Below are 12,728 nucleotides of genomic sequence, written 5' to 3' on the forward strand. Positions count from 1 at the left end.
GGGTAGTCGACTTACGTGTCCCTAGCATCGACGTCAAACAAAATTATATTTTGTCTACAAAAAAATATATATTAAGAAAAATAATATACAAAAATCTGTGGATTTATTTCCTGTGTTCTTCATCCACTGTATAACCCCTGCGCGTACGGAATTTTATCGTAATCGGTTAAACAATAACGTAAATATCCTGGTAAAAAGTTAAAAATTTTTTGCTCCGTAAAAAGGTAATTTTGTGTGCCGTTGCATCGTTTATCCCCCTTTCAAATGAGTTGCATCCCCCTCCTTTCGTAAACAGGTCATAACATAACATTTGGTCTCTGCAGCAGTTCCCCTTTCACTTTCTTCTTCGTGCTTTGTCATTGTTTTTGCGCTTATGTGTAGATTTGAGTTTATGTACGTAACGACTCGACACTTGCCCAGTTGGCCGAATTGTCAGCGGATTGTGATGGTAATAAAAGTGCGCCAAAATTATTTAAAAGACATGTACCTATGAGAGGTATTAATTAAAGGAGATGCAGTTCAGTTTTCTGTGGATTAGATTTCCTATGTACAGTGAAATGACACATTGCCCTTTTGGCTATATTTTCAAAAAATCTAACGGTTGTGAAATTATTGAAAAAATATATTTTGAATTAGACCTTCTATGATGTATTAAATATTTTTGCAATGTCCATTATTTAAAGTTATATTTGGAAATTGTTCACCTTAATCTAACCAGCACCCATATATATTGTTAATTTAATATCATTGTATCACAGATCTGTATTTTACATATCTTTCGTTTTTCAACAAAATGGTCTACTGGGTTATTGGTCATGTTCACTCTCTTCCTATATTTTGTTTTTTTTTTTTTTTCTGGGAATACTATAATTGTTTTTGTTTTCTTGTTTTGTTAATCGGTCTTCTTTTGTTGGATTTTCGCATTTTATGCTTTCTTGTCTTTCATTTGCTATTTTTCGTCAATAATGGAATATTAAACATTTGTTTATATGTACCTTCCTATTTCATAACATTGTCGAATTTTATTTTTGTTTTTGGAAACCCCCGTAAGTGTTGCGCGTCAAGAGTGGACATTGGAGATTCTCAAACAATCAAAATACAGACTCAACACTTTATCACCCACCCAAACCAAACAACAACAAAAAATTGGAAAAAAAGAAAAGAACTGATGATGTATGTACTAATGTACAAACAGAAATAAAGTACATATCTATCTACTGCTTGATTGTATGTATATACATACTTACACCTATCTAAATATATAACCACATATCGAACAAATCGACTAGACGTGGCATTTAATGCTACTGCTGCTTGTCTGTAATTGATGCAGAAAGTAAACGTCTCCCGCTTTGCTGTTGAAAAGTAAAAGGTGTAAACAGGTTAAATTGTGAACATAAAGCGCACTAGAGGCATCAAGAACAGCTGCATGGGCAGTTTATTAAACGTGTTGCTTCAAATTAAGGTTGATTAGTTGTAACTCTTAATTCCATTAAAGAAATCAATAGCTCCTGTGTTTGAGAAAATTATGATAATAGAAGCGAACTTAATTTAAACGTGTGTGTGCATTAACTGTTAAGGCTTTCAATAACTGCAATGGCAGCCACTTTGCTTTGACACCTTTGATCCATGGTTTTCTTGCTGCATACCCAGGAGTGTTTCAATGGTTTTTTTTTAATAAGAGGTGTTATTTCGTTTTATTTTTGACTGGGATTTTTATCCCCTAATGGATATAAAAGTGGGAAGGGGTATTATCTGGCCAAAAGTTCTGAATTTTGGTACATCAGAACGAATTCAGTATAGAACCAGGTACGTCAAATTTGGTGAAAATCGGTTCAGATATAGCTGTAGCTCCCATATACAGAGTGAGATAAAAAACTGCAAAAAGGTCAAACGCAATAATTTTTACATTTTTTTTTTCAATTTTATTGAATGAAAGCAAAAAAATGTCGGAAATAGCAAGTTTAGAATAAGTTTAGATTTGTTCGAAATGGTCACCTTTGGCCCGAATTATGGCCTTCAAACGGTCAATGAAACCGTCACACGCTGCCCGAATGTTGCTCTGCGGTATTTGGGCCCATTCCCGGCGAAGCGCTTGATTGAGTAGATTGACACTTTGATATTTTTTAGTGCCGACCTTGCTTTCAAAAATATTCCAGACACAATAGTCCAACGGATTGATATCCGGAGATTTTGGTGGTCATTGTGCGCTGGAAATGAAGCGAGGAACCTCATTTTGTAACCATTCTTGGGTGGCGCGTGCTGAGTGCGATGGTGCTGAGTCCTGTTGGAATGTCCAAGGTCTGCGGCCAATATGTTTGCGTGCCCCAGGCTTTAATTCAACCTCCAGAATATTTTCGCAATAATATTCGACATTTGTTGTGATGCCACGGTCGATTAATACGAGCGGAGAGCGACCATCGGCTGTTATGGCGGCCCACACCATCACCATGGTCGGCGCTTGAGTTCTGGTGGCCAACCGAAGGTGCACATTTTCCGCTGACCTCTTTGGCAAGTAAACACGTTTGTTAACAAACTGCTGGACAACGAATATTTTCTCATCGGAGAAAACCAAATTCGGCAGTTCACCACTTATCGCCGAGCGAAGCAACTCTTGGGCTCTGTTGGGTCTATTATCTTTTTGTTGCGGTGTAAGTTCTTGCACCTTTTGGAATTACAATGGTTTTACCCCGAGCTCATTTTTCAATATTTACCGAATGGAATATTCCGATATGTTCAGCTCACGAGCCATTTTTCAGTCACTGCGACGCGGGTTTCGATCAAGTCGTTTCTTTACTTTTCGAACTATTTCTGCTGATGTTGCTGTTTTATTCCGTCCACTTCCTTGACGTCGGGCTACGCTAGCAGTATCACGGTAACGAGCGATGGTACGAGGCACAAAAGATTTATTCGCTTTAATGCTGCAGTGCTCTAAAGATAGTCACTTTTGGTTTTCCAGCCAAATATAAAGAAGTCACACTATCACGCATGAATTCCATCACGAATAACTTCTTTTCTGGAAAATTCGCACCAAAATGCAGGGAATAAATAAATATTACGAGTGGCGCGCCTCTGTGGTTTTGTAATCCGATTTGTAATGGAGATTTTTGCTGAGCAATTTAATTATTAATTTTTATAAAAAAAAAAACGTTTATTTATTACTGGAGAAAGATGGTAATGTTTACCAGGGGGTAAGGCAGGGAATACCTAGGTTTCTGGAAGAGCCATAAATCCTTATCAGTTCCTTGGGGAGAATATCCCAGACAAAAAGCAATTGAACTGATGAGGAATGGTGTTTTTTTTTTTTCAAAAACCTAGGTATTCCCTACCTTATCCCTTGGTAAGCATTACCATCTTTCTCCACTAATTAATAAGCATAGTTTTTATAAAAACAACAATAATTGGATTAAGCCTAACTATTTCGCAACATCAAAATACTGCTGTATCCCGAACAAACATGCCAGCACTATTCTATATTTAGAAATTTTAATCAGCTATCTAAAATTTATTCTTTCTTTATTCGCCACAATCACAACAAAATGCCCTTAACTAGTCGATCAAGTCCCAATTAATTCGATATTTCAAATGACTTTTTAGCAATCGTTTTTGTTTATCAATAACTTACAATCCGCCTCTCTTCCGGTTGCTAAAAGAAAGCAATAACAATATGTGTTGTGGGAAACCCCACACGTATTTACTGTCGTATTTTAGAAAAAAAAAAATACCGACGAGCTAAACTTATTTTTAAGAAGCACTCACACAGCATACCCCACACACGACTTCATTCTACTAACCGCACAAAATTCTCTCTGCTTGCAACATTGAAGAAGCTATTGCATCATGCTTTAATGCAAAATTGATTTCACCACATTACATGTCACTATGCTGGCGCTCAGGCAACAAGCATATAAAAGGTAGCTTTAGCCTCAACAACACTTTCAGTTCACCAACAATGACCAACCAAACAACAATAACCGCAAAGCGTCTTCTTAAATATCTCCACAAAATAAAACTGAAATAAGTATTGTTTTATTTGATTACAGTTGTTTTTTGAAAAAAAAAACCGACACAAGGTCTACCAAAGCTTTATCTCTGTATGGTGCAAATGGCAAATAACGGATCCTGGGTTTAAAGGAAGGAAATGTTTGACAGTGCCCAGCAAGATCAAAAATTTTTTCGACGAAAGTAAAGAAAAGCGCCCGAGTGCAGTGAACCCTTTTGTAAAGCCAAGCGAAAATCACTCACAACAATAGAGATAGCGAGGAGAACAGCCGAGAATTATGAAGCCGGCAATAGCAAATAATTCAGGGGGTGGAGGAATTGGTGGGAGTAATCTTAACTCTCCCCTATCGCCCAATGATTGCTTTCCCAATATTGAGAAACCTCGCACGGACTATTCCAGCATAAGTGGAAAAAAGGTTTTGGTATCGCCCACCGAGGAACAATTTGAGTTACTTAAAAAACGTCTAGAGGAACGTACCGAGGATAGTCGTGGTGAAACCATTTATGAAATTGGTGTTGGAGAAGGTTAGTGGTATTGAATTTCGGAAACACTTAAATATTCATGGATCATTATTGCATGTGATAGATGGAGGTGATAGCGGTTTGGATGAAGAAGAATATCAAGCTGCCGTTGCCACGCTACAATCGTTGGCCACAACCATTGATGCGGATATGGTATTGCTGCGGCAGCGTAAAGTTGAAAAAGGCCAAACGGGTCAATATCTCATACGTAAGCGAGTGGATACCTCAGATTTCATGGAAATAAGGTAGGGGTTGGTGTAATCTACCAAATCTTGTATTTGCTTTAATCCATTACTTTTTTTGTTTCGTAGAGTGGCTGTCGTTGGTAATGTAGATGCAGGCAAATCAACGCTACTGGGCGTTCTGACACATGGTGATTTGGACAATGGCCGTGGACATGCCCGTCAACGTTTGTTTAGGCACAAACATGAAATGGAAAGTGGACGTACCAGTTCGGTGGGGAATGATATTTTGGGTAAGTTGTAAATGGGGGACTTTTTTCTTTGAAGGTCAAAAAACACTTCTTATCGGAAACCCCTGTATTTTCGGTAATTTGTAAATGGGGGACTTTTTTCTTTGAATATCAAAAGAACACTCCTTATCGGGAAACCCGGTAATTTCTTCATTTACTTGAAAATATTCAAAATTGCCATCTACAGGGTGAGATGAAAAAACTGCAACCAACTTCAGACTGCCGTCATTTCTAAGCCACTCGTCCGACAGCTGTTAAAATTATTCCAGTGACAGCTCATTATATTGTTTACAAGAGTACAAAAGCATTTTGGTGAGAATTTTCCAAAAAAAATGTTATTCGTGATGGAATTCGAGCGCGATAGTGTAATTTCTTAATATTTGGCTGGAAAATCACAAGTGGCTATTTTTAGAGCACTCCAGCATTTAAATGTGACAAAATCTTTTGTGTCTCGTGACCCGACGTCAAAGAAGTGGACGGTAGGAAACAGCAACGTTAGCAGAAATGGTTCCAAAAGTAAAGAAGCGAGTTGATTGAAACCCACGTCGTAGTGACCGAAAAATGGCTCGTGAGCTGAACATATCGCAATATTCCATTCGGCAAATATTGAAAAATGAGCTCGGGGTAAAGCCATTGAAATTCCAAAAAGTGCAAAAACTTACACCGCAACGGAAAGAAAATAGACTGAAAAGAGCTAAAAAGTTGCTTCGCTTGGCCGAAAGTGTTGAACTGCCGAATTTGTTTTTTCCGATGAGAAAACACTCGTTGTCCAGCAGTTTGTAAACCAACAAACTGATCATGTTTACTTGCCATAGAGGTCAGCTGTAAAAGTGCACTTTCGGTTGGTGCACCGGCCATGGTGATGGTGTGGACCGCATTAACAGCCAATGGACGCTCTCCGCTCGTATTAATCGACCGTGGCATCAAAATATTCCGGAACGTGTTTAAAGCCTTGGGCACGTAAACCTTGGACATTCCAACAGGACTCAACACCACCGCACTTAGCAACCGCCACCCAAGAATGGTTACAAAATGAGGTTCCTCGCTTCATTTCCAGCGCACAATGGCCACCAAAATCTCCGGATACCAATATATCTATCTATGGACTATTGTGTCTGGAGTATTTTGGAAAGCAAGGTTTGCACTAAAAAATACCAAGTGTCGATCATCTCAAGCAAGCGCTTCTCCGGGAATGGGTCAAAATACCGCAGAGCAACATTCGGGCAGCGTCTGACGGTTTCATTGGCCATTTGAAGGTCATAATTCGTGCCAAAGGTGACCAATTCGAACAAATCTAAACTTATTCTAAAATTTGATGCTATTACCGACATTTTTTTGCTTTCATTCAATCAGATTTAAAAAATGTAAAAATTATGGCGTTTGACTTTGTTGCAGTTTTTTATCTCACCCTGTAATTCTTCAAGCGTCAAATAGCGCAAGATATTAGAGTTGTAACCCAAAGGTAATTTCATTGTCTTCTCTTGCAGGTTTCGACAGCGTTGGAAATGTTGTCAACAAACCCGATCATGGCACATTGGATTGGGTAAAGATATGTGAGAAATCGGCCAAGGTAATAACCTTCATTGATTTGGCTGGGCATGAACGTTACCTGAAAACCACGGTATTTGGTATGACCGGTCATGCACCCGATTTTGGAATGTTAATGGTAAGAGAAAACTAAGCCCAATATGTATGTCACAATAAACAATTCTATTATCAATTTTAGATTGGAGCCAATGCCGGCATTGTTGGCATGACCAAAGAACATTTGGGCCTGGCATTGGCCCTATCCGTACCGGTATTTGTGGTGGTTACCAAAATTGACATGTGTCCGCCGAATGTCTTGCAAGACAATCTTAAATTGTTGTTTAAAATTCTAAAATCACAAGGTTGTCGAAAGGTACCGGTTATGGTGAAGACAGCCGATGAGGTAGTGTTAAGTGCCACAAATTTTGTGTCCGAAAGGTTGTGTCCGATTTTCCAAGTGTCCAATGTGACGGGAGAGAATTTGGATTTATTGAAAATGTTTTTGAATTTGCTGACGACACGTATGTCGGGACAGGACAATTCACCGGCTGAATTTCAAATTGATGATACCTATTCGGTGCCGGGTAAGTGGTGGGGGAAAAAGAATTTGTGGTAAATAATTTAATGTGTGCTTTTTTTCCACTAGGTGTGGGTACAGTGGTGTCCGGCACCTGTCTGCAGGGTTTAATTAAACTGAATGATGTCCTAATGCTTGGTCCAGATCCTTTGGGCAATTTCATGCCCATTGCTGTCAAAAGTATTCACCGCAAACGCATGAATGTCAAAGAGGTGAGGGGTGGTCAAACCGCCAGTTTTGCCCTCAAGAAAATCAAACGATCTCAAATACGCAAAGGCATGGTCATGGTTAGTCCTGAACTCAAGCCCCAGGCTTGTTGGGAATTCGAGGGAGAAATTCTTGTTCTACATCATCCCACAACCATATCATCACGTTATCAGGCCATGGTCCATTGTGGTAGCATACGCCAGACAGCCTCCATTGTAAATATGTCCAAGGAGTGTCTACGAACGGGCGATAAGGCCCACGTTAAGTTTAGATTTATCAAACATCCGGAATACATACGACCGGGACAAAGAATGGTATTCCGCGAGGGACGTACCAAGGCTGTGGGTAATGTACTGAAACCTATAACAAATTCGCAGGCGGCCCAAAATCGACCGAAGCCAAATAAAATGCAATCACGATCGCAGGGCCAGGGAAGTTCGCAGCACAACAACAGCGCTCCACAAAATCAAAACCAAAATCCCAATGTCCAGGCGGCAGCCGGCGCAGGCAATGCAACCACCACGAAATCAGATTTGGATTTGAAAAATCACAAAACTGATGGTGTTCTAGAAGTGACAATGGACAAGAGGGACACAACGAGGCTGGCCAATAAACGTAACAACAAAAGGTCAACTGGCGGAGGGGTTGGTGTTGGCGCCAGCGGTACGGCGGGCACATCCAATGAAACCTCGTCACAAATTACAAATGCAACCAATACACCACAACATATTGCCGGAAAAGTCCAGTAAAATGGGAGGGGGTGAAAATGACGCTAATTTTGAAAACTTTCTTTTGAAATTATGAGGCAAATAGTTTAAAAACAAATGGAAACTGAATCATGTCAAAAAAGTGAATTGCTGCTAATACGAATGTACAAAACAAAATTTTAAATTTTTAGCTCTCAAGATTAGAAAACAAATACTATTTTAATATATATATTTTTTGTCATATATCATTGCCACCAATCAGTCAATCGATCGATGGAAGAAAAGACACATCCTCCGAGACATTTTGTACATCACCCAAATCCATTTTGAAAATAATTGAAAAATATTTCGTTGATTATGAAAATCGTTTATTTTTTAGAGGAGCATTCATTTCAATTCAATTCTCTGCTGCAAATATCTTAAGCCATATCAATACGAAACTGAATTTATTTTTGGCTATATATTTTTTACTTCATAATTTTTTTTGTTTTATGTTGAGTTATTATTTAATGATACGAGTTAAGAAACACGCAGTTTTATTTTTATTTTGGAAAAATGTGAAACGGAAAACTTGTTTAGTTTTTTTTTCGGAAAAAGAAAAGTGAAAAATAAACGATTTATTTTAAAAGATATAAGAAATGACTTTTGGATTGTAATATAGTGGGTGTGGGGAAGGCCAGGGGTTTCCCGATTTTTCATAAAACTAATTTTAGATAGATATTCAGAGGCACAACGTGGATTTTTATACCCTCCACCATAGAGATTGTTATTCCGTTTGTAACACCTCGAAATAAGTATATGTATTCTTGATCAGCCTAAAATTTCTGTCGGTTTAGCAATGTCCGTCCATCTGTGGAAATCACTCTAGCTTCCGCACGAAATGAAGTAGGTTGATAGAATTTTACTCAAATGTGTATTATGTCTGCAGGACTTTGGGTAATAACAATGGGTCATGTAGGTCTACGTTTTGGCATTGCCCCACATAATGGAACCTCCCGATTCTCGGAATTTTGGTGATTTAAGCGACATTATTCACCGGAATTGTTTCAAATTTGGTATTTGAAGTTCGTTATGGATACTATAGCCTATGACAGAAAATTGTCTGTGCAGGTCCACGTCTTCGTATGGCCCCCATGTGACGGTACCCCCGATATTTGGTATTTGGGTGATTTTATCTACATTATTCACCGGAATTGTTTCAAAATTGATATATAAAGTTCGTAATAGGTACTATAGCCTATAACAGAAAATTTTCTGTGCAGGTCCACGTCTTCGTGTAGCCCCCATGTAACGGTACCCCCCGATATTTGGATGATTTTAGCGACAATATTCACCGGAAATGTTTCAAATTTGGTATTTGAAGTTCGTAACGGCTACTACAGCCTATGACAGAAAATTGTCTGTGCAGGTCCACGTCTTCGTATAGCCCCCATATAAAGGTACCCCCCAATATTTGGTATTTGGATGATTTAAGCGATATTATTCGCCGGAATTGTTTCAAATTTGGTATCTAAAGTTCTTAATGGGTACTACAGCCTATGATAGAAAATTGTCTCTGCAAGCCAACGTCTTCGTATAGCCCCCATGTAACGGTACCCCCGATATTAGGTATTTGGATGATTTTAGCGACATTATTCACCGGAATTGTCTCAAATTTGGTATTTGAATTTCGTAAGGGTACTACAGCCTAAGGCAGAAAATTGTCTGTGCAGGTCCACGTCTTCATATAGCCCCCATATAGCGGTACCTTCCGATATTTGGTATTTCGGTGACTTAAGCAAAATTATTCACCGAATTTTTTTATTCAAGCTTCGCATTTGAGTATTGTAATGGTTCCACGTCGTCGTATAGACGGAATTTTTAAGGTTGTAACAGAATTTTTAACGGATTTTATTGTTTTTGCCAAAATTGTTCCAAATGGTGGAGGGTATTCAAAGGCCCGGCAGAACTTACAGCTTTTTTACTTCTTTAAGAATATTTTGAGAGCTACCTACCTGACATTTTTGTAAAGAATATGTTAGGAAATATCATCAAAGCTACTACAATAGAAAGTATATTTTTTGGAGGATCATCATAGCATTTTTTCAAAAATATTTTTGGAGGGCCATCAGAGTGACTAACGTGGATTTTAAAAAATATGGCTTTTGGAGGATTGTCAGAGTCCAAAAGAAGATTTTTTAAGAATATTTTCAGAGATCCATTTTAAATTTTAATGAATTTTTTAATAAGGACTATCAGAGATACCAACCTAGACTTTTAAAGAATATGTTAATGTTTTTAAAGTTGAGTGTTATTCGAACTCCTTCATAAATATTCTACATTTATTTAGAACTTAATTTAACGCAAAAAAATGATCAAAAAATAGTCTTTAAAATTCGTAATAATTTTTCATTCTAATATACAAACTAAAATTTCTTCTTTTTTATTTCGTCCTTTACTCCTTCGATTTCCTTCTTCACATTATCTTTGAAAAGATTCATAAATGATCTATAAAAAAGAAGGAAACCCAATTAAAATTTATTAAAAAATAAAGCATAAATTCGTTAACTCACTTAAAACGATCCGGTGACATTTCATGTAACTTAGTCTCATGTGCCAAATCCTTGGCGCGATACATCAGGGAGACAACAATTTGTGCTGCACGACGCATAGGATAACTTTCGGCCATACGATTGATAAGCTGTTCGTTATTGGCAAAATAACGCATTAGAAAACGAAAGACCATCTTTGCCGGGGATTATGTGGGGGTTTTGTTTGGAATGCAAGTAAATAAGAGTTGCTGTTAAATCTTAAAATTGAATATCCTTATATTTGCGTATTAGCTGTTGTTTCAGTTTCAATTGATTTCGCAACAATTCCAGCTGCTGTAATTGCTCCTCTTTGTTGTAATCAATGCCGGGTAGTAGTCTCACTTGGGCACGAGCAGCTTCGAAACGTTTTTGCAATTCCAAAATCTGAAATTATACGTGAAAAGAAATTATTTTAAATTCATTTTTCAAAACTCGATACATATCTTATGAGAAAAAAGATGAAAAACAAAATTCTGTTCCGAGACAGAGAACTTTTTTTACACTTTAGTGAAGAGGAGAATTTGGGTTTTCATCATAGCAATCTCTCCCATTGGGAGAAAACATTTGGATAAATGAGCGGTAGTAATTGGTCAGTTTTCCTACCCCTATGGCCTACTGTTATCCTCTACGGATGCAGTCACACCCAGCTATACACTGTCATAGTTTACTTCTTCATTTCTATGTACTTTTTGTATTGAAATCAATCTGTTCTGCTCCGATAACAGATTAGAGATCACAAGGCGCTTCTTTTGATGAGGATATTTTCTTTCGAACTTCCTTCACAACCTGGTGTAAAGGGCTGTACCGCATGCTTATAGAATTTCATATTCTTGGTCGGACTGCCATAGAGAGTTCGCCTGATTCTTCTACTATACTACTAGATAGAAAGCTTCACACCTCTTTACGTTCAAAGTTTGATTTCCTTTGATGCAGGAAAATGAACTTACGGAAATTTAGACATATAAGGATGGAACTCTTCTGGGCTTAACTCTAGTTTAGTAAAAACTCTTCGCTTTTTTTCCAGAGGTAGATTTTTTTACCCCGACTTCGGAATCTATTTTTTCTTGGGGGACGGGGGACCATTGTAACCACTTGTTGGATAGGTATAAACTTTCAAACGATACCTATATTGTTTATATCGGGCAAGTGGATCCTGCTCTAGCCCGGGTCTTAATATCGGACTTTCAGGTCAATAATGGGGTTTTGGGTCCGTCCTCGAGAAAAAAATGTTTCACGGAATCATAAAAAACATATCTCTGGAAAAAATTTCGAAACAATCGAAGAGTTTTTACTAAACTAGAGTTATTCCCTCCTCTGGGAGGCTTCAAGTTATAGAAGAAGTCCTTTAGAACAACAAGTCTATCAGGTGGTTCTGGATAGAACTCGAACTGTTGCAGTCGTCCGTTCCATCCCTGTTATCGGCATTTGTTATGGAGTTGCGTACAATTTTTATGGTAAATGCTGATACCTAGTGGTATTGACCACATTTCTGTAACCTCTAAAACCCCCATTTCTGGAATGATTCTTTCGCACGTAAATCAAATGATTATCATCTCACAAAATACCCACCTTATGACTGCACTCCTGGGACTCACGCTGTTTGGCTGTATTGTCTTTGGGATCCTTTTCAACACTAGAAATAAACAAAAAAATATATGTAAATTATATAATGTCCTTGACTAAATGGTCGACCAAAAACATCACAAAACAACGCAAATTCTTTTGTTTAACAAAAATAAGCAAACACAATTTCTTTGTCACATTTTCATGTGATTTTCAATTAACAGAGAAGCAAAAAAGCCCGGCTATTTTTGTTTGTTTTTGTTCTAACAATGATTGGTCAAGAAGAATAGTCACTTTGGAGGAAAATGCGTTCGACGATTGCACTCACCAGCGTATAATGTCGTAAATAGCAGGCAATATTTCGATATCAAGACGCGTTGCTGACAATGTTTGGCTATTGGGCCCGCTTCCAGTGTTTGTTGCGGTGTTATTATTTGCTTGGCTTGGAGCGCTTTGTATCAGACCATCAGCTGTTAGTATTGGTTTCTTATCAACTGGTTCACAATTTGGCGACAAATCCATAATAAATACAATTTATTTTGGAAGGAAATTTTTGCAAGAGCAAATTGAAAAACAAGTAT

General features: G+C 37.9%; 3 protein-coding genes across 4 annotated transcripts; 1 reads left to right on the top strand and 2 right to left on the bottom strand.

The window, feature by feature from the left end:
- LOC101897025 (GTP-binding protein 1) lies at window positions 1-8,653 on the top strand. 2 transcript variants are annotated; one of them, XM_059127796.1, is made up of 7 exons: window positions 1-224; window positions 4,044-4,527; window positions 4,589-4,769; window positions 4,836-4,999; window positions 6,484-6,662; window positions 6,723-7,107; window positions 7,170-8,653. In XM_059127796.1, exons 2-7 carry the CDS (start codon window positions 4,281-4,283, stop codon window positions 8,054-8,056), a joined length of 2,043 nt encoding a protein of 680 aa, XP_058983779.1. In that variant the 5' UTR covers window positions 1-224; window positions 4,044-4,280; the 3' UTR covers window positions 8,057-8,653. The 2 variants fall into 2 exon arrangements, with proteins under 2 accessions (XP_058983779.1, XP_058983780.1); XM_059127797.1 differs by lacking the exon at window positions 1-224 and having other exon boundaries at window positions 3,940-4,527.
- Window positions 8,654-10,288: 1,635 nt separating this feature from the next.
- On the bottom strand, window positions 10,289-10,739 carry LOC101897438 (protein NCBP2AS2 homolog). Its single transcript, XM_005175991.4, has 2 exons — window positions 10,567-10,739; window positions 10,289-10,501 (listed from the first exon to the last, which is right to left on the bottom strand). Exons 1-2 carry the CDS (start codon window positions 10,737-10,739, stop codon window positions 10,420-10,422), a joined length of 255 nt encoding a protein of 84 aa, XP_005176048.1. The 3' UTR covers window positions 10,289-10,419.
- Window positions 10,740-10,794: 55 nt separating this feature from the next.
- Window positions 10,795-12,728, bottom strand: LOC101897263 (mediator of RNA polymerase II transcription subunit 9). Its single transcript, XM_005175990.4, has 3 exons — window positions 12,476-12,728; window positions 12,154-12,217; window positions 10,795-10,968 (listed from the first exon to the last, which is right to left on the bottom strand). Exons 1-3 carry the CDS (start codon window positions 12,667-12,669, stop codon window positions 10,804-10,806), a joined length of 423 nt encoding a protein of 140 aa, XP_005176047.1. The 5' UTR covers window positions 12,670-12,728; the 3' UTR covers window positions 10,795-10,803.

The sequence above is a fragment of the Musca domestica genome, unplaced genomic scaffold (assembly GCF_030504385.1).
Source record: "Musca domestica strain aabys unplaced genomic scaffold, Musca_domestica.polishedcontigs.V.1.1 48, whole genome shotgun sequence".
NCBI lineage: Eukaryota > Metazoa > Arthropoda > Insecta > Diptera > Muscidae > Musca > Musca domestica.

Excerpts from the sequence above, each read along its gene's own strand:
- LOC101897025 (XM_059127796.1), top strand. The coding sequence starts at position 4,281 with ATGAAGCCGGCAATAGCAAATAATTCAGGGGGTGGAGGAATTGGTGGG. Across the intron at positions 4,528-4,588 it reads TGAAATTGGTGTTGGAGAAG|ATGGAGGTGATAGCGGTTTG; the intron begins GTTAGTGGTATT and ends TGCATGTGATAG. Across the intron at positions 4,770-4,835 it reads TCAGATTTCATGGAAATAAG|AGTGGCTGTCGTTGGTAATG; the intron begins GTAGGGGTTGGT and ends TTTGTTTCGTAG.
- LOC101897438 (XM_005175991.4), bottom strand. The coding sequence starts at position 10,739 with ATGGTCTTTCGTTTTCTAATGCGTTATTTTGCCAATAACGAACAGCTT. Across the intron at positions 10,502-10,566 it reads ATGTCACCGGATCGTTTTAA|ATCATTTATGAATCTTTTCA; the intron begins GTGAGTTAACGA and ends TCTTTTTTATAG.
- LOC101897263 (XM_005175990.4), bottom strand. The coding sequence starts at position 12,669 with ATGGATTTGTCGCCAAATTGTGAACCAGTTGATAAGAAACCAATACTA. Across the intron at positions 12,218-12,475 it reads ATTTACGACATTATACGCTG|TGTTGAAAAGGATCCCAAAG; the intron begins GTGAGTGCAATC and ends GTTTATTTCTAG. Across the intron at positions 10,969-12,153 it reads CCCAGGAGTGCAGTCATAAG|ATTTTGGAATTGCAAAAACG; the intron begins GTGGGTATTTTG and ends GTATAATTTCAG.